General features: G+C 37.4%; 1 protein-coding gene across 6 annotated transcripts in view; it reads right to left on the bottom strand.

Moving 5' to 3' along the window:
• The window catches only part of RAPGEF2 (Rap guanine nucleotide exchange factor 2), a 189,447-nt gene that overhangs the window by 87,799 nt on the left and 78,237 nt on the right, over positions 1 to 23,411 (bottom strand). For all 6 annotated transcript variants that reach the window (XM_051617218.1, XM_051617216.1, XM_051617219.1 and 3 more), the window contains exons 5-6: positions 4,509 to 4,584; positions 1,049 to 1,216 (exon numbers count right to left, since the gene is read on the bottom strand). In XM_051617218.1, the coding sequence (XP_051473178.1) occupies positions 1,049 to 1,216; positions 4,509 to 4,584 (244 nt within the window). The remainder of the gene's footprint in view (positions 1 to 1,048; positions 1,217 to 4,508; positions 4,585 to 23,411) is intronic.

Here is a 23,411-nt window from a genome sequence, read left to right as displayed (position 1 = left end):
TACAGACACACATTGAACATACAGGGAACTGGCAAACAAATCAATGAATAGGAATAAAGAAGGAAAAATGGAAAAAACCTACAAGTGCATTGGACAGAAGACTGTTCAAACCACTAAAGCTATAATCCTGCAAATTTATATGCATGTGGCTTACATTGTGCAAAATTCAGTCCAATGAATTCAATGAGATGAAATATGCACAAAGTTATTTATGCCCATGCATTTATGGTTCTAGTAGGTTTGGGGGCTTAAACAAATGAGAGTCAAAGAGAAATAGCTTTTCCAGTATTTTGCATACAGCTGAAATCAATACTGTTGAAAACAAACTTATTATTCTAATAGAGCTTTTCTCAAGTTAAGAGCCATATAAAACATTTGGTAGAATAACTTTTAATTATTAGTTTCTTTTCATCTTAAGAAAATGCCTGGAAACTTTCAATATGCAAGATTACCCTTGCACGTCCGCCTCATTCTCCCCCTCTAATAAAATAGGAAGTAAAATGACCAAATAATCTCCCTGATGACTATATAGCTCACTGAAACCCAAGTATGAAGGACTCTTGAGGCAGCCACCAGTAAAGGTTAATTTGACATTTAAACTCTGGATACCAAAAAGAAATGACAGATTTAATCCAAGGATTTGGCACACTGCAATGCAGCCCAGTCCTGTTCAGGCAACAACTGTTACCGAACACATGAACGACTGACCTTTTTAACACCACACACTAAACTGTTCCTACAGGAACCTAATATCAAAAGGCAATGAGAACACAGTTTCTTTGAAAATTTTAAATAACAAGTGTAACATTACAAAATAATACATGACATTGACAGTCATAAAGAAGTGTGCTTTCAACTCTGAACTAAGACATGCTGCACATATGTTCACATACTGATGGGAGTCAAATGCACAGTATTTTGAAAGGAACATTTCCCCACAGAAACACACTTCTTTTTAAAAGAAGAGCAAGTTTAGCCATTTTTATTCTTTTATTTTCAGTAGTTTCCCTGTTTATGTTGTTGTGAACTATAAATATAGACAGCTTACCGTATGGTAGCCTCTAGGTAGAGGTGGCTTCCCCACAGGATAAGGGTCAACAGTATCAATAATTGTTTGTCGCTCCCCTTTTTGGTTGATTTTCCTAAATCTTCTTCGAGATTGCCTATGAGAAGCTTGACGCTGAAAATACTCCTCATTTTCATCCATATAATCAACCTATAATAGATGCAAGAAACTGTCATTTCCCATAAGACAAAAATATTTCTTATGGTTAGAAACACACAAATTCCATTTTCAGAAAACAGCAGTTACCTTTCCATTTACTGCATTTTCAGCACTAAGAGAGGTAACCACTACCAAAAAAAAATATAATGCCCACAGGAATGACAAAACAGTAAACACTGGCATGAGCAGCACCACTGAGTATGAACAATTTTCAAAAATGACAGGAGAAAAAAGGTCACCACACAGATCTATCATTGTCATCCCATCCCCCGCCTTCTTATTCTACAAATATTAACATGTCACCACTCAGTACATTACAACAAGAAAACTGGTTGGAGAGCACACTTGGTAATTTTTCTACTGACCTCTCTGTCACTTGGATCTTCCCTAACCAACCTATGGAAAAGGTTTCCCTCTTCAATGAGCAGCACTGGTTTTATTATATCCCTCAAATATTTTTGAAGCATAAATAAGGATTTCTGATAGACTGGATTTACATAAATACAAATTCCTTCAAAGCAACAGCTGGGAGAATAAAAAAAATGTATTAGGTATATAATAATATAGAATTAGTCTTCTCAGTTTCAGAACCTTCAGAGTCATCCTGAATTACTATACAACTGCAATGAAGATACGTGAAATACGAATTCTGGTTTTCCTGAAAGAGGACAATACTTTTACAGTAATTTGGCTGAAAATCAAAATCCCTTCAGTGTTCTTTCTACTATTGGAAACCTTACTCCAGACTATCAGGGAAATGAGAAAAAAAAAAAATGCTTTCAGCATTGGCCATATATGGGTATTCAGTTAACTGCTTCTTCTACTCAATTCCATCCCCTAGGGATAAATAGTATGTCTAAAGAAGCAGATAAGAGTTTATAAGGCACCTCGCAATGTTTCTCTGTATTTTTCAACAGGGAAAATAAATATTAAACAAAACCCTCCCAGGAATTTTCAGCATATCTCTGTCAGAAGTATCATGTCCTAGTCAGCTCATTTCACCAAATACAACTCTGAGTGTAATAATACACTTAGGGCATAAGCACAGCTCCTGGTTTACCAGGAAAAGCTGGTAACATTCATCCCCTCACAACTGAGCACCTATTTCACACCTAACACAGTCGCACCCACACCCTACACCTCTCTCGTGCTTCTCCTCCCCTCAGATTCACCCCATCCAGCCCTGAGAGTGAAAGTTACTATGCCCGACAAGCTCTGGGGACAGGATTCCTTCTATTCAAGGTACAATTACTTCCTTGAAAGACTTTCAGCTTTCCCAAAACAGTAAATGTTGGTTTTTTTGGACTAAGATATCTCATGTGGGAGTAACTGCCCCTTGTGAGAACCCACTGAAGTACTGCATCCAGTTCTGGAGCCCCCAACACAAGAAGGACACAGACTTGCTGGAGTGAGTCCAGAAGACGGCCGTGAAAATGATCTGGGGGCTGCAGTACCTCTCCTATGAAGACAGGCTGAGGGTGTTTGGGTTGTTCAGCCTGCAGAAGAGAAGGCTCTGGGAAGATCTTAGAGCAGCCTTCCGGTACCTGAAGGGGACTCCAGGAAAGCAGGGGTGGGGCTTTTCACCAGAGAGGGTAGTGGTAGGACAAGGGGTAATGATTTTAAACTGAAAGAGGGGAGATTTAGGTCAGACATTAAGAATAAATTCTTGAGCATGAGGGTGGTGAGACACTGGAACAAGCTGCCCAGGAAAGCTGTAGATGCCTCATCCCTGGAACTGTTCAAGGCCAGGATGGAGGTCTTTCAGTAAGCTGATCTTGTGGGAAGTATCCCTGTCCATGTAGTGGGGTTGGAAGTATATGATCTTTTAGGTCCCTTCCAACCCAAACCATTCTACAATTCTATGATTATCCATCAATCCAGAAGATTTCTTCTGGACTTTTGTTGTTTAGTCATCTCCTTTCCCTATGCCTATCTCCATATCATTCTTCCTTATAACTTATCAAGGAATGCAAGAGAGGGACAGAGAGACATCCACACACCTACCACCAACTAAATTACATACCTCTGTCAAAGAAATCTGTAACAATAAACTGTTTCCCGAACTTGTGGCCAGATACAAGTTACACAAACCAGTCAGATAAATCAAGGGGCCAATATAGGGCAAAATGGGGAGGCACAACAATCTGCTGTTGAGGAGCTGCTCCTTCACAAAGTTAAGTTACTGGGAGCTTTAGTGCGGGACAGAGAAGTGCTATTGGCACTTCTCACAGATGTCTTCTGTGTCTCCTATCGCATTAGCTTTGCAAGATGATTTTCTTAATTAGAATTGGAAGAGAGAGTGAATATCACTGAACATCTGACAGAAAAAGCTACCATTACACAATAATCTTTACCTGGTTACAGTGAGATCAAAAAGAGCTTTAAACCCACAAAAACATGCATGCATTGGCATTAAGAGAAGTTAAAAAGCTACCTTTTTTCAACAATCAACTTTAAAAAAGTAACCTAATCTCCTGTACAAGCCTAAAGCTATACCACTACTTCCTGAGCTTCTGCAATTTTTACAGAAACTCACTTTTTAAAAAAAACGTTTAGTGTCACAGCCTATATTTGAACTATCATCTATACATAGCTTAGATAAATATAATTATGAACTGATTGCTATCTCCGCAACAGGGGGAAAAAACCCCAAATGTTTCACCTGTTTCATGCATTTGTTTATATGATGCACCCTGAGGTCGCAACTAAAAACTTTTGAGCCTGTGAACCCACAGAGATGATGCTGTTCTCCCCTTGGACTACAGCAGACACTGCTAATGAAATAACCTTTACCCAGAGAAGCTGGTTGAATTTTAAAATGTTCAAACTGCTTCTTGAAATCTCAGGAAGCAGGGAAAAAAAAAAAAAAAAAAGTTATTCAGTCAAACTTTAATTGCTCAAGCCAATTTGAGATCAATACTTTAAAGCATCTATGCATACCTATAATAATACAGCAGCTTTCAAAAACAAAAACAGACAAAAAAACCCAAAAAACCACACCAAAACAAAAATAACAACTACAAAACCACAACCACAAACTATTCTGCTAGGACAACAGAACTTTAGTTTTACATGAAATCTACAAAAGTAAATGTAACAACAATATAAAATGTCTTTATGACTCCAACAATGTAAGCACGTGTGCAAAGAACAGTTACGTACATCTTAAATTTATAAAAAGATCATGTGCAAAACAGAAAAATCTTTGACTTTTATTGCAAGTTGAAGTTTCACCAAAGCTGGTCTATAAAACTTTAAAGTAACTGAATGAAAAAAATCTTACCACAATCATTTCAGATGGCTCTAAAACAATGCATTCACAGCCACGTCTGAAGCTTCCTGCAGAACGCTTGCCAAAGCTGAAGAATAAAAATACTTCAGTTAGAACAAAAACTCAGAGCTGTAACACAAATCACAAGCATATTTACATCTTTTCCAGATATTGTAAAGCACAGAAAAAATGTACATACCTCTGCACAATACAAGTTTCATGTCTGTGTCCCTCAACAAGTAATTGATAACCAGGGACACCAAGAGCTGTGTATTTTGTATTTACACGATTTACTAAGAGTATTTGATAAATAATTCTATTAACTTTAAAATGAGTGTCAATCAAGTGCTGTCTGCTGAAGATGCATGGTTGATCCTGAACTACATTACAGAGTTTGAGCTAGTATCTTCTGACATTACAGTATTAACTTACCTAAGCTATCTGCATTTCTACAAAGAATGTTAACTAGCATACTAAGGAAAGAATGAAAAGGCTGATCAAATTAAATTACCTCTTCTTAACTTAAAATAAATTAATAAAATAAGGATGCTGGATGTGAGAGTATTCCCAAATCGAACAGAGGAGGACAAAAGGTTGATCTACCTTTCATGACACATTCTCACCTTAGTGCACTAATTAAGAATTGATTCCTGTAGGATAAAATAGAAAACTATTTTAGTTTCAGTTTCTGAAGTGTTCTGCCTGTATTAAATGAATGTGTGCCTGCAGGTTTAACTGCCAAGAATCCTCAAAATGCAGCAGTAAAGGTGGAGTGCTGAGAAACAGTACATAATTCAGTGAAATACAAGACCCTTTATGGTTAGATCCTTAATCATCGGAGTGGAAATAAAAAACAACTAGCTAAAGCTTGTTTCTGGAGCATGTGCTTTCCCTCTGTGTAGCTCATACTTAAGTGGGACAAGTCAATGCCAGTAGACCTTTCCTGTCACAGAGAGGAGGGCAGCACAGATGAGAAAATGGCTGGAACTTCAAGACCCCTCTGCTGTAACAAACCTACCCTAAATTCGCCAAGAGCCATTTTAACTATTTAGCCTTCCCATTTCTTCAACCTGGCAGTGAGCAACAGGCACAGTAAACCTTCCTAGCTGAAGCTCACAGGGCAAGAGCTATTAAATATCTTTATGAAGCAAAACAAACAACAAACAAAACAGACTAAATAAAATTGTGAAATGTGAACTTTAATCAATTCTGCAATGTGCAGTCACAGAGAAATGCTTAAGCTACAATATTCGTGAAAAGTAACTTTAAGCTTTATTTCATAACAAGCAAACTGAAATAGCGCATGTACGATTGAGACCAGCACATGTAGCCAGTTAATATCTATTCTCCTGTCCTGCCTGGCGATTAGTAGAAATGAACAATTTAACTTGCTACCCCAAAGGCTAATCTCTTAACAACAGCATGTTTATAGCTCAAAAAGAAGACAGTCAGATGTTGAAAAGAAATGCCAGCTGTGCTTATTCATCAAAATAATAATCGCATTTAATGGTACACGGGACTTCTACAATAGAAAAATTTTTCCAGAATACTAAGCCTCTTGAAAAGAAACATTTGATAAAGAAGTCTCTTGAGAAAATGCATATTTTCCTGGAGGCAAACACACGCTTCCCTCTTATAGTCCAGCAATAAAACACAGGGTGCTTTACTCTACAACACCATCTTGCATTTTATACTTCAACCACTCTTAAACATAACAGACAGTGATGCCATTATCTCAATACATTAGACTATCGCAAAAGTTACAAAAGTTACGAACTTATTATCTTGGTCATTAGCCTGATCGATGCACAAGGTTTTTCTTTTTAAATAGGATGAGGAGAGAAAGGAGAAAGTATTTCAACTCCTTAATTGAAAAACAACAATGCAAAAAAGGAGATTAGAAAGTCAACTTATTTAATATTCTAATTGAAAACAAACACAGAAATATCTCCTCTCCTCTTGCATATCCTTATCCCCTCTTTGTAACTTTTGGTTTTTGTCTAGAATATAATATTACTGTATTTTTGTCAGGCCATTCTCTAGCCTCACAGGAAACACTTATTTGAACAGAAAATGCATATACACTTTCCTACCCCACCATTTCTTCGTTCTCTATTGCTGTCCATAAGTATCGACTTTAAAATTCTGCCCACTGCTTATCACTTCTGACATGCAAAAGTTTCAAGCCTTAGCAAACACGGCAAAAAGTAAAAGTGTATTTTGGATGTGCTTTTCTACTCTGGAATAACTTATTTGGATTATACCCTTCAGCACAAGAGAATAGGTAGTCAACATATTAAGACAGAAGGTATGCATTGAATTACTATAAAGAAAATTCCTGATTTCTATTCCCAGTAACGCACTGGGTCTCACAGCAAATAACCACGTCACTGCTGTATTGCTCAGCTTCCTCTGACAGCACAAAATGTATCAGAGCAGACAGTGCCTCACACGTGTATCTTTGACACTTCATACTGCACACAAACTCTAATCTTTGGGAAGTACTGTAGGCAAGAAGCAATTCAAGGCAGAAGAAACTTTAAGTGACCTTTCAAAAGTGTTACAGTTCTCAGATATGCCATGCCAGCTAAACCTCGTGACTGCTGCTGAAGATTCATCATCAGTGAGAAATTCACATAACCAGTGAAAATTAGGAAAGTGTTTTTGATTGTCCACTATGTCTAGACACTTCAGAAGTGCCCAACTCTGACTGTGATAGAACATCCATCACAGTATTCACTTACTATCTAGTGCAGAACCACACTGATAACTTACAGATGGTCAAACAAATGCATGTTGACATGCAACTTTAAGAACTGGGATCTTAGGGCACCACAAATCTCACTATTTCAATTCAGAAGCATGATATCCAAGTCAGTAAGTTTTATCAGAATTAATTTCTCAGACCTTGCAGTGGAGCAAAAAGCAAACATAGGACTTCAGGGACACTCTTCCCAGACCAAAATCCCTGAGGCAGTAACCAGCCACTAGGCTATGTAAGCCACCAAAAAGCTTCATTTAATTGAAAATAAGTTACTTAAACTATTAGTAAGCAGTAAAAAGAATCAAATACCCAACACATAATACCAACTGTTAACTAAGCTAATCAAAAAGGTCAAACTGTAAAGCCTTTCATGAAATACCAGAAAGAGGTTCATACAAGGGACCACAAATTCGCATGCAAGCTGGCTTGAGGGATCCTAGCTATCACAAAGAAACAGTAACAACTAAAGTTTCAGCGGAAGGGCTGACAGATTACCTTCATAATAACAGTTCTATTTTGGTAACTTCTGCTAGACACTCTTCTTTCCAAATGTTGATGCTAGACCAGACTTATGATAGAAAGTGAGTTTGACCACTCAGATTTATCACAAACTGTGAAGCGTACAAAACGTAGAAAGCCTTTATTAGCAAATTTCAATGGACCAGGGATTTGACAAATTTATTCCTTCCCTTGCTGTAGTGCAAAGTAAGCCTGTGTATATATGATTTCACCAGGGAGCTTAAAGTTAAAACACATATTTTCTGTTTAAAATGAAAGAGAATTTTTCATAATACACACTTCACATCTGTTGTATCAGATTATTCTTAATAGTTTCAATCAAAATTCTTATTACATAAAGATAAAACATTCTCTCCTACCTAAGCTTTATTAATTTTATTAATTTTATTAATTATTAATATTGAGCCTGAGAGAACCCAGCTTTGCAACTATTTTTTCTAAATCGGTCATGTGGATGAGAGAATTTCACTAAAGGAAATTCAGACAGTTTGAAGTTATCTTTGCAATGGTGGCTGTCAATAGGGAATATAAAGGTCATAACAGTAATTTAGATAGTCAGAAGGCTGACTGGTTAGGCTATTGCTGCTTCACCTACATTCCCCAAAGAACTTTGTTTTGTAGCAGTTTTTCCAACACCTTTTTTCCTGCTACCACATAAACTCTGATTTGAGGTTCCCCGAGTATAAAACTTGACAAATGCTCTCCTCAGTACCTGTCCTAGAGGCAATTCGAGTTTTGGAGCCCTGTACTATCAGTTCCTTTGTTCCCCACAAAGCTACTGTATGCATGATATGAATACAAATTCTTGAAGATATAAAAAAATAATTTCATTTGCAGTAATCCACTTTACAGTCACAATTTTGAAAGTGGATGAAAAAAAAAATTACTAAAACACAAAACAACAGAAAATCAAACCTCTTACAAGGTTAAATATTCTCTCCAAGCAACTGCTCCCTAACTATACTATTCCGTAAGTAATAGACAAAAAGTCTAATTTCCCACTATATTCAAAAGCATTATTACCAAATAAATTTGTTAGTACCAAAAGAAAAACCAAACCAAAACACTTTTGCTCACTATGTATATTAATAGCAGGTATTTTAATCCATATGACTCATTTACAACTTCAACTTCCATACTAATGCATTCTAAAATTGAGTTTACCCTGACTGCAGTTGACAGTTCCCTTCATTGAAAGTGTATCTTACTACATACATATTTCATCTTATAACTCATTATATTCAAAACATACACAGTCAGCTAAAGATCAGATGCATTACAGTTTACAACACACTAGTTAATAGAAGACAAGTTTTAACTGAAAGCTCAGGGTTTTCTTGTTTCCCAAGTTTATACTTTGAGTTTTCACTAAACCCTTTACAATTGTAAAATTACAATTAATGCAGTGAATAACGAACAGCAAAAGGACCACTGTCTGCTCTTTTTCCCCTTCAAATTTATTTGCTATACTAATAAATCTAAACAACAAAGTACCTCAATTAACTGAAACAATTTTTATAAGCACCTATGCATAGACACAGTCCAAAACTTCCAGGTACTGAGGGTGACTAGTTCTATGCTTTCTATTATCATGACACTGCAGGACAAAGCAGTTTTCTCAGATGTGACCCATCCATTTCCCCAGGTCCCTAGACATACTCATATAGGCACACAGGTGCTTTTTTCAAAGGTTGCAGGAAAAGCAGCAGTTACTGAAGATGGAACATTTCCCTATCAGCATTCAGCTGTCGCCTGGGGCCTCCACTTTCCTGTTTTCATTTCAGCCCAGCTGCCAAATGGAAAGTTATTTCTCAGCACTGGAATGTAAATGCATTCATCAAAAGGGATGCTAAATCTGAAGAAAACTCCACTGACAATGAACACCAATAAAAGCTTTTTCAGTGAAAAGCCCTTTCCTTCTTTCCTCTTAACCTGTCAAAGATAGCTCACAGAAAACCCCATTGCACTGGTGACAACTGTTTTTTGAAAAGACATACAAAATTTTAGCTTTTCCTCCTATCAAGTAATCTTAATTCTTATTTCTTTTGATAGTCACTACTTTGAATTAGCTTAAAGTAATAGTTAATTCACATATGAATAACAAATCTTGGTGAAACTACATCTAAGTCTCTCAAAGACAGCTCCACAGAGTATGGTCATCTGTGTCGTACACATTCCTCAGCACATTTTAAAGAGCAAAATGATGTTGCAATGGGTATTTGCAAATGCAGTATTTGGAATGAAGCTACTGATTTAGAATAAAGTCCATTTAATTGACATTTCCTTTAAGTCAAAAGGTAGATTCCATTCAGACATGTTCTAGAGAAAGGAAAAAATACAAGTAACGCATTTTCTTGTTTCTTAAGTTCTTAGAATTTTCTATGGTACATTCATGCAAGCAAATAAAATACATCTATATTTTGCTTCATAAAAAAAACTTCTATCAGATATTCAAGTGAGAAGTGAAATGCCTGATAACTGAAATTATTTATGCCAAAACTCTAGATATCAGTATCTAGTATCAGAAACTTCTGAAGTTTTCATAGTATCATAAAATGGTTTGGGGGTTGGAAGGGACCTTAAAGACTATCTACTTCCAACCACATGCACGGGCTGGGACACTTCCCACCAGATCACATTGCTCAAAGCCCCATCCAATCTCTCCTTCAACACTTTCAGGGACAAGGCATCTACAACTTCCCTGAGCAACCTGTTCCTGTGTCATACCACCCTCACAGTAAAGAATTTATTCCTAATGTCTAAATCTACCCTCTTCCAGTTTAGAGTCATTAACCCTTGTCCTGGCACTACATGCCCTTGTAAAGATTCCTCCTCAGATTTCCTGTAGGCCTGGAAGGCCCCTTCTGGTACTGGAAGGCGACTATAAGGTCTCACTGGAGCCTTCTCTTCTCCAGGCTGAACAGCCCCACCTCTCTCAGCCCATCTTGATAGGAGAGGTGCTCCAGCCCTTGGATCATCTTCGTGGCCCTCCTCTGGACTCGCTCCAACAGGTCCATGTCCTTCTTTTATTAAAGGCCTCAGAGCTAAATGCAGTACTCTAGGTGGATTCTCACTGAAGAGATATTGGATGTACAAAAAAGTCTACAGCTCAAGATCATTGCTGTGCAATATTTGCCAACATAGGAGATCTAAATATATGTGGAGATTAAAGTAAATGTTTTCCCTCCCCCACTGTCTCAAAAATTAATCCTTTTCTCTTACAGATTTATTTGGGTGCAGTCTGGAAGCACAATGCTTGAGCTGAGTTCAGCTTCCAAATTTAGCATATTAATGATAGAAACAGTTCTTAATACCTAAAATACCTTCATCTCTTTTTGTCAAAATTATATTACTCCATTTGACATCTACATCTAAGAGAATCACAGAAAACTACAAAAATTATGTACAGTATAGCATGAAGCATATTTAGAATCTGAAGTTATGTAACAGAAAGAGTCTCTATTTGCTTTTGGGTAGCACCCACCCTGGAAATGCTATTAGTTTCCTATTTATGTTCAAATGCTCTCTGCTTTGCTTCTTAAACTCAGAAGACAGAGAAGCCACCATTCCCCTGGCTGGATCATTTCCTGCACATCCTGCCTGCCTGTGTTGCATGGCACCGCTTCCTCATACCAGCACCATGACCTCAACCACAGCAGCTGCTTTCCATCACTGCATCAATTATTCTCTGGTGATACAGAAGCAAGCTTGAGCAGAATGTCTGGTCTCTGACAAATCCCAAAGTCAAATCATGATGCAATAACCAACATTTAACTTGCAACAATGCCAAAAGTCGCTGCATTTAGTTCTAAAGCAAAGCAGTCACAGTGAACCCCTCACTAAAATATTGTAGAGCAGTAGTTATTTGAAGTTTATCACAGAAAAAATGGCGACTATTTTCTATCAGGCCCTTAGAGAGTAAGGGATTCAAGTCAAGTTCCTTCTCCTGTATTATTTTTTGTATTAAAACATACCATGTTTCATTTTGGTATATTCAGATTAGAATTAAAACATTAGCCCCTGTTAATGGCTTATTTTAAGCAAGGTAGGTTACACATGAACCTGCAGTGAAACCAGACCGTGCATCCACTCCACTCACCCTATCCAGGGATGAAAAAAAAAAAAGTTAATTCAGAAGCATGCATACATGTGCAATCCCTAGGGGAACACTTGAAGTGTTCTGATGAAAACTAAATTTGGCATGGCCATTTTCTGACCCCTCAGAAAAAAAGACAGAGCCCTTCATGCATGCAGAGCAGCTCTAATGTGAACAGCCCTCTGTAGGGATGATGCAAGGAGAGAAAGCAGCAGTGCATTTACCCACCCTTCAAGCTGCACACTGGAAACTATGAAAGCAAGGGTTTGCCAACTAAGAGAGGATTTTTATGATACAATTTGCATAGCCTGATTTTTCTGATTCTGAGAGATGCCTGCTTCTTGGAAAAAATAAGCAAATATGTGAGTGAATCCCCAAGCTGTTATTTTGCTTGTGTTAAGTATTATCTTTAATTAAAACATGGCAGTCATCTACACATCAAAATAATCAACAGATTGATATTTTTTTTAACTTCTTTAATTCTCATAATGTTTTTATATTGATGGAACTTTTCTCAGCAAGCAAAATAGCTAGCAACCGGAACATGAGATGAAGAGGAATGTGCAGACCTGTCACTGCAAATCATGAAGACGAGCTCACTACGTATCATGGATAAGGATGACTAGACTTCTCCAGTGTCACATGATAGCTTAGATGTTTACAGTCTCAGATACAACAGCTTGTGTGTCAGGGAAGTGACTCACTTGCAACATCACAGCTAAGTACACGCCACTTAATACTTGGGGGGGGGGGGGGGGGGGGGGCGTTGCATGTTTCACAAGAAGAAAAAGCCCCAAAGATCACTGCAGCTTCTTTCCTTGATCTGGGACCCAAACCAGTCACTCTCTGTGGGGGAAGAGGAATCATGGTGTCATGGGCAATAAGCTCAGTGCTGCAGCAGGAGAAAGGACAGCAAGGAAGGGCCCAGCAAGCCAGACAGAGAACACCTGACAACTTACCAGTCTGTGTGTGAAGGACATTCAAATTAGAGCATAAGCACATGTATAGTATAATAGTGTCTTAAACAACTCCTGCTAAAAATGTGTGAAAGTTAATTTGAGCTCCAGCTGAAAGCTTTAGTAAACAGCTTCAATATATTTTTCATTCTGTTCGTAGAACAGCTAGGGTTGGAAGGGAACTCAATGATCATCTATTGCCAACCCTGCTGCATTGGCAAGGACACCTCCCACCACACCAGGTTGCTCAAAGCCCCGTCCAACCTGCCCTTGAACATTGACAGGGATGGGACACCCACAGCCTCTCTGGCTGTTTCGGTGTCTCACCACTCCCACAGGAAATAATTTCTTCCTAAAGTCTAACCTAAATCTACCTTTTTCCAGCTTAAAAACATTACCCTTTGTCCTATCACTACATGCCCTTGTAAAAAATCCCTCCCCAGCTTTCCTGTAGGCTCCTTTAGATACTGGAAGGCTGCTCTAAGATCTCCCCAGAGCCTTTTCTTCTCCAGGCTGAGTAGCCCCAACTCTCTCAGCCAGTCCTTGTAGGAGAGGTGCTCCACGCCTTTGATCATCTTTGTTGCCCCCTTCTGGATACACGCCACGGCCTTCTTGTGTTGGGGGCCAGAACTGGACATAGTATTCCAGGTGGGGTCTCACAGGAGTGGGGTAGAGGGGGAGAATCAACTCCCTTGACCTGCTGGCCACAATTCTTCCGACGCAGCCCAGGATACAGTTGGCTTTCTGGGCTGCAAGTGCACATTTTAAACACTTTTCATTAGCATCCTTACAGATGACAGACTACAGTACTTTACCTACGTAATACTCATAGGGATTTCTTTAGTTCTTATGCAAATACAACCCAGATCAGAGGCTGCATTAACCTGGTATTTTATAGCTGACTACAGAAAGTACTTCAAAAGAAACTCCTGAAAATTCACAGTGAATAATTTGAAATTAGCTTTATTCTGGTGGTTTCCTTACAGAGAAAATCCCTTCGCTGGACTCATGTTTCAGAAGGATGGCTCATTTCCCTTTCTCCCTGAAACACAGGACTTATGATCTTCCTACAGTTTTTCCTTTCATACTACTGTTTTAATACTGCTTTTAGACTACGGCTTTGAAAAGCATGGCTAATTTTAAAATTTAACTAGTTACAAGAGTAGCAAGTTTGACTAATTTATGTAAAAAAAAAAAAAAAAACTTGAGTAAAGTTTCAAATTTGTTGGTTTTCACCCTAGCATTTTATGTTTCATTAAAACTAAAGTAAGCTGAAAAAATAGTTTAAAACCCCATCTGAAAAAGTGGTATAAAGAATAACAAATTCTGTTGCAGATTTACTGCAAATGAGGGTAGATGCTCAGGGCCTTTATAGCAGTAGGTGATCCTGAATACTTCCAGACTAGAATACTAGGTAGGGTTCTTTACAACCCTTTCATGTGTACTAAACAAGAGAAATTTGTTCATGAAGTTTTTGTGTGAAATTCACTATCTGTATTTATAAAATATATACACAATTATACAGATATACAAAACTGGAAGCTAGTGGTAGTGGCCACAAAATTTATCTTGTTGCATCAGTTCAACTTTGCAGTGTCTCTAGTACAAAAAGCTAAAAGGCACATATTTCCTCAGAACAGCTGACAAAAAAACGTTTGGAAAAAAATTATCCCTATTTTATTTTAAAATTTGTTCTCATACTGTCTTGGAAAACATTCAGATATTTCAACTTTCTTCCTAACCTACTTCATTATTACTTTCTTTAAAAAAATACTTTAATAAGAGGTTTGAATAAAGATAGCTTCACTTATGCTTCATGTTAATGATGTCTGTGTTGCCACAGAGATTGCTGTGACATCACAAGATCTATGTAACAGTCTCAAAGAATGAGAAGTAGTAGGGAAACGTTATTTAAGAGGCAAGACCTTGTCTGAACAGTTTAGCTTATTAACATTAATGAAATTCATTAAAACAGAGGAGTATTTTTCCAATTTCATGCAAAGCCTTTAGACATTAGATCCCAAAACTAAGAGTTTATTTTTTTACCTTGAAAAATACATAGTAAGCTTTTTAAAGTTCTCCTATAGACTTTAAAAATTAAGGTAACAGAAATTGTCACATTGTTTAAGAACTAAAAAAGAAATTAATAACTTTACATGCGATCTGGGTTTTTAGTAGTAAAAGTAAGACCGTACATTTTAACATTTTCCACCCCACATATGCCTAAGTCATTCAGTACATCCAATTCACGCACATGGAGAACTAAACATGATCTCAGTAACTAGTTTCCATAAATCTTACTAATACAAAGCAGAAATACTCAAGATATCTTTGTAGCAAGTGCCCTATAACTGTAAACTAAAACAGTGCTGCAATAGTGACAGTTTTGTTTTAGCTATTTTGATTGTAATTAGAAAATAAATTATTCCTCACTTAGCATGTAATACTGTGTCTAGTGTCTCTGGATTTATTTTTTATTATTGTCTCTGTCTAGGCAATGTTGTTCCCTGGCCTGTGAAAACTTCACCCCCTACTGAAAATGTTATTTTCTGAGCGTATCATACCTAGACCAGCAACATCACCTTCTTGCTCTGCACTGCCCTCCATCCCCACTCTCCACATGGGTTTACTTCTCCCTCTTTGGTATTCCTTCTGCTAATTTTTTGCACATAGTTCATTTTGTTATTTTGGAGTAAACAATGACCTGATAACTTCTCAATTCATTACACATATAAAACTTGCCCAGAGAACCTGAGAGCGTGTGAAACAAAGGGGTTTTTTTTGCCCTCAACAGGAATCTCACAAGTTACTCAAATAACAGGGTTTTTTTTGGATGTTTTGCAGGTTTGTACTACAATTCAAAACCTTAAATATTATTGAATCAGAAGAAACCTTAAATCAGAAGGAACAGACTGCAGAACAGGCCATGTCACCAGCTGCAATATCAATTGTGACATAAGTTTTCTTCTGATAAGTATCTTTAATTAGCAACAGAAGCAGTAGGGAATATCCAGGTATAACAGGTTTCACATGTAACTTGAAAACGACATACTTTACTACAACAAGAATTCTTCCCTACGTAACTTCTCAGAAAGAGCTCTCAATTTTTTCCACATCCCCATTTGTATACAACTCACTTAGTATCATTTCAGATAACAGCTTTTTAATACTAAAACTAAGCCTGAAATTTTACGAAGATACCAGTATAAGTGAGAAAAGTTGAAATTAAGTGGCATTCACAAATTATAATGTACAGAAGAACAATAAAAGCAAAAGTAAAAATGAACAATGCTTCCAAAATTGATTAGATGCTTTTCTCAATTACTTCAAATTGTGACATGCTCCATTAGAAGCCCTAATGATGGGATTAGAAAGGTCTCTCTAACCAATGAGACACAAAATAAGCTAAAGAGAAAAGTCAGCAATAAAAATCATAGTGTTTCAAGGCCAGTTTTTGTTGCAGCACATTTTAGACAGCTTTCTTTCTACTGAAATACTACCTCCCATTAATCTATTATGTTAAGATTCTGATTGCTTCATTTTAATATTTTCCTTAAGGTCCTTTCCAGTTACTTTGAGCTAATAAGATAAATTCATGCTTACACAGAAAAATTGTACTCTATGTGTTACCTCAGCATTGGCTATACTCCATACATCACACTGAAAAATTGTGATCCTACTTATGCCATATAGCAAGTGCAAAAATGACCTAAATTGTTTCTCAGGCAGGACTTGCTATAAAAGCCATAGAAGCCATAGTTTAGATTTATACTGTTAAATACTTTGGTTTCTATGTTTCATATTACAAATTTCAAAGCATAATTTTGACATTAAAATAGATACATAAAACTTTTTACAAAATTGCAGTTTCCGTTGGGAAGATTAACAGCATTGACCTGAATGAAGCACAACAGAAAACCCTACTTCAATTTTTATATTGGTTGGGGTTTTTTAAATATAGTAACAGTGGCAGGAAATGCAATCTTGACTTAGCTTACAATTATCATGTGTGGAAAAAAAAAAAAAAAGAAAAATTGGACCAGAACAAGGACTCTTGAATCTACAAGCTCTACACTATCAATTAATGGTGTCTCTCCTATGAAAAGTGCATGAAGTTGTTATGAACATTCCACCAATGCACACGAGCATTAGCAGGTGATTCAGACTCAAGACAATCATCACATCTCTCCTATGGAAAGGGACAGAAGTGAGTAGCTCAAGGATTTAATCTAAAAACAAGTTACAATGCTTGTATTTGGCAGCTTGTGAGGGCTTCTTGGCTTCTCTACTAGGATAGAGCATTTCCATCCCTGTCTTAAGAGGAATCAGAAATATTCATGCTCACTTAGAAGTTATTCAGGTCATTTGACACTTTCTGCTTCTTTGTTACCTTTTCATCTCCTTATTACAAACTTGGAAGAAAGCCTAATAGCACTAGCCCCACTATGCTAGATTTCTATTTTTATTTTCAAAGTATGCCAGCATAATAGATTAAGTCCCTTAACATTTTATCAGCTGTGCAAGAACAAAATTCCAGTAGCATTGAAATAATTGTTTTGACAGGAACAACACCAGACACCAACCAATCTCATCATTTAGGAACTATGTCCTCTTCTATTTCCCAACACCTCAGATACTGGCAGCACACTTGGAAGATGACCGATTTCAAACCTCAATGAGCACTTAAATTTTTCAGCAGGAAATGGGTTGAATAAAGCAAAACGTACATAACATAAAACTCATTTAGATGTACAAAACATTTTAAGTATTCATATTTTTAAAACTTTATACCAATTTCTGTGAACAGTTTAAGAAAGGACAGTTTCAGGTGACATTATGGGTTCAAGAAGTATGTGCTCTGCATCACGTTACTGTAACAATAGGTGATGTGACAAGGCCCTGTTAATTTGTGGCTTGGCAAATTCAGCTACATCTGGAGTTGACTGTGACTGTGTCCGAGTGAGGAAGCCAGATTTAAAGAGCTTGAAACCATCCCTTGCTTGCCCTCACTGCTAGCCAGCCCTCAGAGAGCTGAGCTCAGGGACAAACCCATGGCAGCTCCAGCTCCTCCAACACCTCATGAAGCAGGCAATGCCACACAACAGCAACCTCCAGGCTTCAGTGACAGCACTGACCATGATACCAGATTCACGGTAGATGACCAGACCAAGAACTCTCAACAAAATGTTCCCTCTTGTAAGCAATCTTTTTTTTTCTTGAAGAGTTTGAGTCTCAAAAAGCAATTACAGTCACATGCTCTATGATAGTCTAATTTTGTGCTTGCAGGTAACAATAAACATCTACATCCAAAAGGACATACACAGTCTTTCAGGAATGTGCAGTCAGCATAAAGCAGTGACTATTGCTTTCTTGAAGTCTATTTGAAAACCATTATGAGTAATTCATGGTAGACACATACTCAGTCATAAATGGACTGACATGTCCACTATATCTTCCAGCTTCTTCATCCTATGATTGAAGTCTTTCCTAGAATAAACCATTAAGGTCCCTCTCCTCCATGCCTCAGTTTCAAATGATGGACTGAAATGCTGAACCAAGGCATTCAAACCAGACAGAAGACAAGACAGCATTGGGAGTCAGCCCACAGCAATACCATACTCTGTAGCTTCCCACTAGCTTTTACAGTCAGTCATGAGCATGGTTTCAGAACAGAATTAGCTGGATACAGAAATAATGAAGCATCAAAGAGGTCATGGGAAAAATCCAGCAGAAACTAGCAGCAAAAATTAAAAACAAATGTTATATTTTAAAGAGTGAGAGTTCTGAGGGCAAACTAAATCCAAAGCACAGATGTGCAAGTAATTTCTTAAACAGACTTGAAACCATAACCTGAGGAGTTTTTTCCTTTAAAAAAGATCCACTGTATAGTCTTTGTGTTTCCATCATGACACAGTAAATCCTTAAACACAAGCAAAACTTGGAAAGAGAGAAAAGCTCAATAAGATCAGCACAGATCTTGATCTACTCCCTCTGCAGCTTAAATAACTAAACCAGCAGCTCCCGAAGGTACAACCCTGAGCCTTCCTCAAATCCATTGTTCCAAAATGTTTCCTCAGTTTCCCACTCAGGGCAAAAAAATCCCTTTTTAGTCAAATTCCAATTTTATCTTGCTTTAAATATTTGTGCATGTTGGTCACTCACTTTCCATTTGAACAGTTTCTTTCTGCTGTCTCCTAAGTTTTAGCCAGAACTAGCCATTATTAATAACCACTAAATTGAAAAAATATTGAAGTCATATGCTGAGTGAATAAAGCTAACAATATAATTGTATTCACTGAAAAGACTGATCAAACACAGTTGTCTATTCAAAGTATAAATGTATTATCGATAAGATATATGCAAACACCATCAAACAGGATGCCATAGGCATGATAAAAATTAGGAAGAATGTTTCAGGACTCGTAAGGCTGTATAAATGCATGTACATTGCCAAGAGCTCTGCTCCACCTCTATTATACTCAGATGCATCACCTGTTTAAATAAATAAATAAATAAATAAATAAATGAAAACCTGCCAAAATCCCTAACAAAATGTCTTCTGAGAGGGATGACTTTCTAAAGTTAATCAGGACACACTTGGATGAGGACAGATCATTTCTGTACAAATTGAGTTTTGTTACTGCTTTAAACACATTCAAAACAAGTCCCTAACTTCTTCAATGACTCTCCAGTAGAACTGGATATTCTATTTCATTTTTAAAGTTCCTTTATTATAGGAAAGACCAGAGGGTTGAATTATCAATATTTAAATAGATACAACCCTTTTAATTTTGAAGAAAAAAGAGATGTTCTCTCAACTTCAGTAGTTAGTCTTTTAATTACAGGAAAAAACTTAAATTATTTCTCTCATATATAAAATTCGAGAACTTGCCAAAGGGAGAGTAGCTCTCCATCACCATATGAAATGGTGAGGGAGAACTTTGTGAGTGTGGCAGTAAGGAAGGAAGAGACTACTGAAAGGAAATAGTGTAGATGTGCAAGTCGTTTAAGACAAGAGCTAAGCCAGGTTTGCATGTGGCAAGTCAGCATCGCAGCGTGCCTGAGCAGCCCAGCACACACCACCCAGAGAGTCTCAGAAGAATTCCAGAAGAAAAGCAGCAAAACCCAAGCACCAGAGCCTACAGGTCTGAGAAGAACTGCCCCGCAATTCTGTATTTTGTTACTGCTAAGAGGTAGTTGCATCCTCCAGTTGTGGAGGGCACAGACAAGCAGCAGGTTAGCTGTGGGAGATCTAGGAGACGTTTTTGTAGTGCAGCTGCAAGTCAAATAAGATGAAAGACTTCAGTAAAATTTACCCTAGAAGCAGAGTCCTGGAACAAAAACCACACAGGAAGTAAGAGCAGCTGAGCAAATGTGATGAGAGCACAGAGCAGATCTAGGGATGCTGGAGGCCATTCCAAAAGATATTTTGAGGGATGTCATATTACTGCTGTCAGTGACCACGTGAAAACATAGGAGAGCCAGGACAACCTTCAGGGAATTGTATTTTCTATTAATTTATTTTCTGGACTTCATACATAAACCTCACTCTACTATGTGATCTGCTTTAGGGTACAGACGCTCAGGGAAAACAGTGAGGGCACCAAGTGCTAATTTGTGCTAGTCTGGTGGTTGTGGTGGGAAGGGGAAATTAAGGAATGTTTAGATTGATGGTAATTTGTGCCTGATTTGTTACAGAAAAGGAATAAGTATGAAAATTGTTAACAGTAATATATGTGGAGGAAAAAAATATCTCGCATTAAGCTGTCAGAATATATAACACTGTTGCAACTTACAGAAATTAAATAGGAGAACAAGATTAATATTTACTTTATGCCACCAAAAATATGGAAGCTTTAATCCTTCAGGACAAAAAACTTCAAAACTCTGAATTGTAAATTTCCCCAAAATAAGTTAATTTAATAGAATTCAGCCTTATCTTATGAAGACTATTTGCCAACTGATGGCTTAGCATTTGAACAAATACAAGCTAAACTATATTACAATAGGGAAATAAAGCCATACTTATCTCATTTTCACAAAACAGACATGCTTTAGATGTTAAAGTTTCCAAAACAAGTTACTTGATTTGGAACTTCATGTATTCCAATATTCCATCTTGAACCACTTTTTTTTTTTATTTCGAATTAAAGACTTGTCAAGAAGCTAGTTGCAAGTAGTTTTACAAGCCAACCAGTAAATTATGTAACTTTGTCAAACCAGCACCTATGCCACTTATTTCAAACCATTTCAACTAGATGCTGTTTGACCATATATAGTACATTATGAAGCTGTTTATTTTCTGACTGCTATACTATTAGTTATTTGTGGGTTGAGTGGGAAGGCACGGTGTTGGTAATTTCTATGCTTTTAGGTTGTTTGATTTTTTCTTATTATTTAAGATACTCTTCTTCCCAACTATATATCATCTGTCTGCCACCCCTAATCATTGCTCCTCCTCCCCAAAGAATTTTAAATACTATCTAATACTAGGAATCAAAGACACTGAAACAGTGACTGTGGTGGAAAGTTTACCTGACATAAAATACACAACAACATGGCATTTCTAGTGATATCCACCAAGCAGCCTGAGGATGCTGTATCTGAAACTGATGCAAGTACACTAGCTAATAGAGGCCCCAAAAGCAAATAATATGCTGAGCATATGCAGTCAAATGCACCAAGGTACTTCCTAGTTTCAGCTATAAATCTGAAGATAGCACTCCATCCTATTCCTTACAGGCTCAAATGCCAATAGTCACAAAGTTAAGAGCAGGATGGAATTCAGCAAGATTGAGTCAGCACCTCCCAAGACTGCAGGCAGATTCATTCCCTAGGGCTAGCTGAATTACCCTAACTAGGTACTAGTTTTACCCTGGCTTGTACAGACATACATTTTAAAATGAGTGAAATGCAACAAAGAACAAGAAATGATCTTGGAACTCTCAAAGGGAAGGAATTATTTGATTTTAAAGTTGGCCAACTACTGCCCAGCCATTATTCAGTGAAGCCGAGCTCAACAAAGCCCACAAGAGGGGTAAGGGGAACCTGCAGTCTGAGCAGTACCAACAGCTCCAGGTCCTGCTGGGAGGACTAGATACAGCCCAGGAAACCTGTGCAAGGGAATCTACTACAGAGTCACAGGGAAAGCACCAGGCTAAGTTATCAAACAAGAGAATAATTCAAGTAAGAAAATAAAAGTCAGGCTTTTGGATCTTATGATTGGGGGATAGTATGTACTGATCACTCTGAGCTCTGGGAAAAGAAAAGGAAACAAGAATTTTCTGCAGCACTCAGATTTGAGAAGAGGAACATCCTTGTTTTCTGCTCCTGCACAGACTTCTCAGCTCCATCTTGCTCTCTCACCCACAAGCTTCACACACTGCAAAAGTGCTAAAGCTATTGGCTTTCTAGCTGGGCAAAGATAAAATTTGATAAAACTTGAAAAACCACTAAAATAGTCCAAATATTAATTAACAGTAAGTTTACTCAAATTACAATGTTTTGGCCAAACAACAAAATGCAAATGAGATTACCTCTACCTGGCCATGTTTAATTCTCTTCTTACCTGATGAAAATGACGCAAGACATGCTCCATTTGCTAAAGTGTAGCAAATTCATCTCAGCAGCAATAAGACATTAATGCTTCCAAATTACACAATGCTCAAAAAGGCTCTAGAAAATCTTACTCCATGTATGCCTAAATATTCGGTTTAAGCAAACAGTTATCCAGTAACTGCCTTTTGCCCACTTTTGACACTACTCTTCAGATTTAAAAATACAGCCACACTTGAAATTCACCAAGATCTCAGATACTGTCCCAGATGTCATTTTTTAACTTCTCCAGGTGAATAGCCAGGTAAATGCTTTGCTTAGGAGTCACAAGACCTGCAATTTTCTGTTCCATCTTCCAGGAAGAATCACAAGTTTGTTGTTTACCCTGTTAAATCTCATCTCCCATTAAATGTCAAAAAAAGTCTGAAGCACAAATACTGCTGTAAATTCAAAGAAACAGAAGATTCTTGCCACAGACAATATACAACCAACTTATATTAACTCAAATATCACATATCCCTTCTCCTGGCATCTAAAGGCAGCACCCTCCGCCAGCTTTTTTTCTGGTATTGCCTATTCACAGATGACATATGGGACAATTTTCTTCCATCTGCCAGCAGCAGGGATCCTATAATCTGTTGTTGTGCTACTTTTTACAATAATCAGTTTTGCACCATTACCATAGATGGTACTGCTCAACGACACATCAAATATATCATTTTATCAGCAGCCCCTGTCCTCTTATATATGCAAAAAACACTGTGAACATGCCACCATCATCAAATGGAAGACTCAAGACTAGCATTGTTTTCCCACTGAAAGGCAGATTTGAACATGTAATTGTTCAGAACACCCTGCCTACCAACACTAGCTTTCAAATGGTTTCCCACAGTTTAAAACTGTAAGGAAGTTTCTAGTGCTTTCATTCTCATCATACCATACAGAGATGGGTCATCCTTTCATTCTGCCTTTCAAAAATTTTATTACACGTTATTTACTTCAAAGGTGCCTTTTACAGTAGCCTG

Source organism: Apus apus, chromosome 4 (assembly GCF_020740795.1).
Source record: "Apus apus isolate bApuApu2 chromosome 4, bApuApu2.pri.cur, whole genome shotgun sequence".
Taxonomy (NCBI): Eukaryota; Metazoa; Chordata; class Aves; order Apodiformes; family Apodidae; genus Apus; species Apus apus.
The sequence above is the reverse complement of the archived record's forward strand: the minus strand, read 5'-3'. Positions and strand labels throughout refer to the sequence as shown.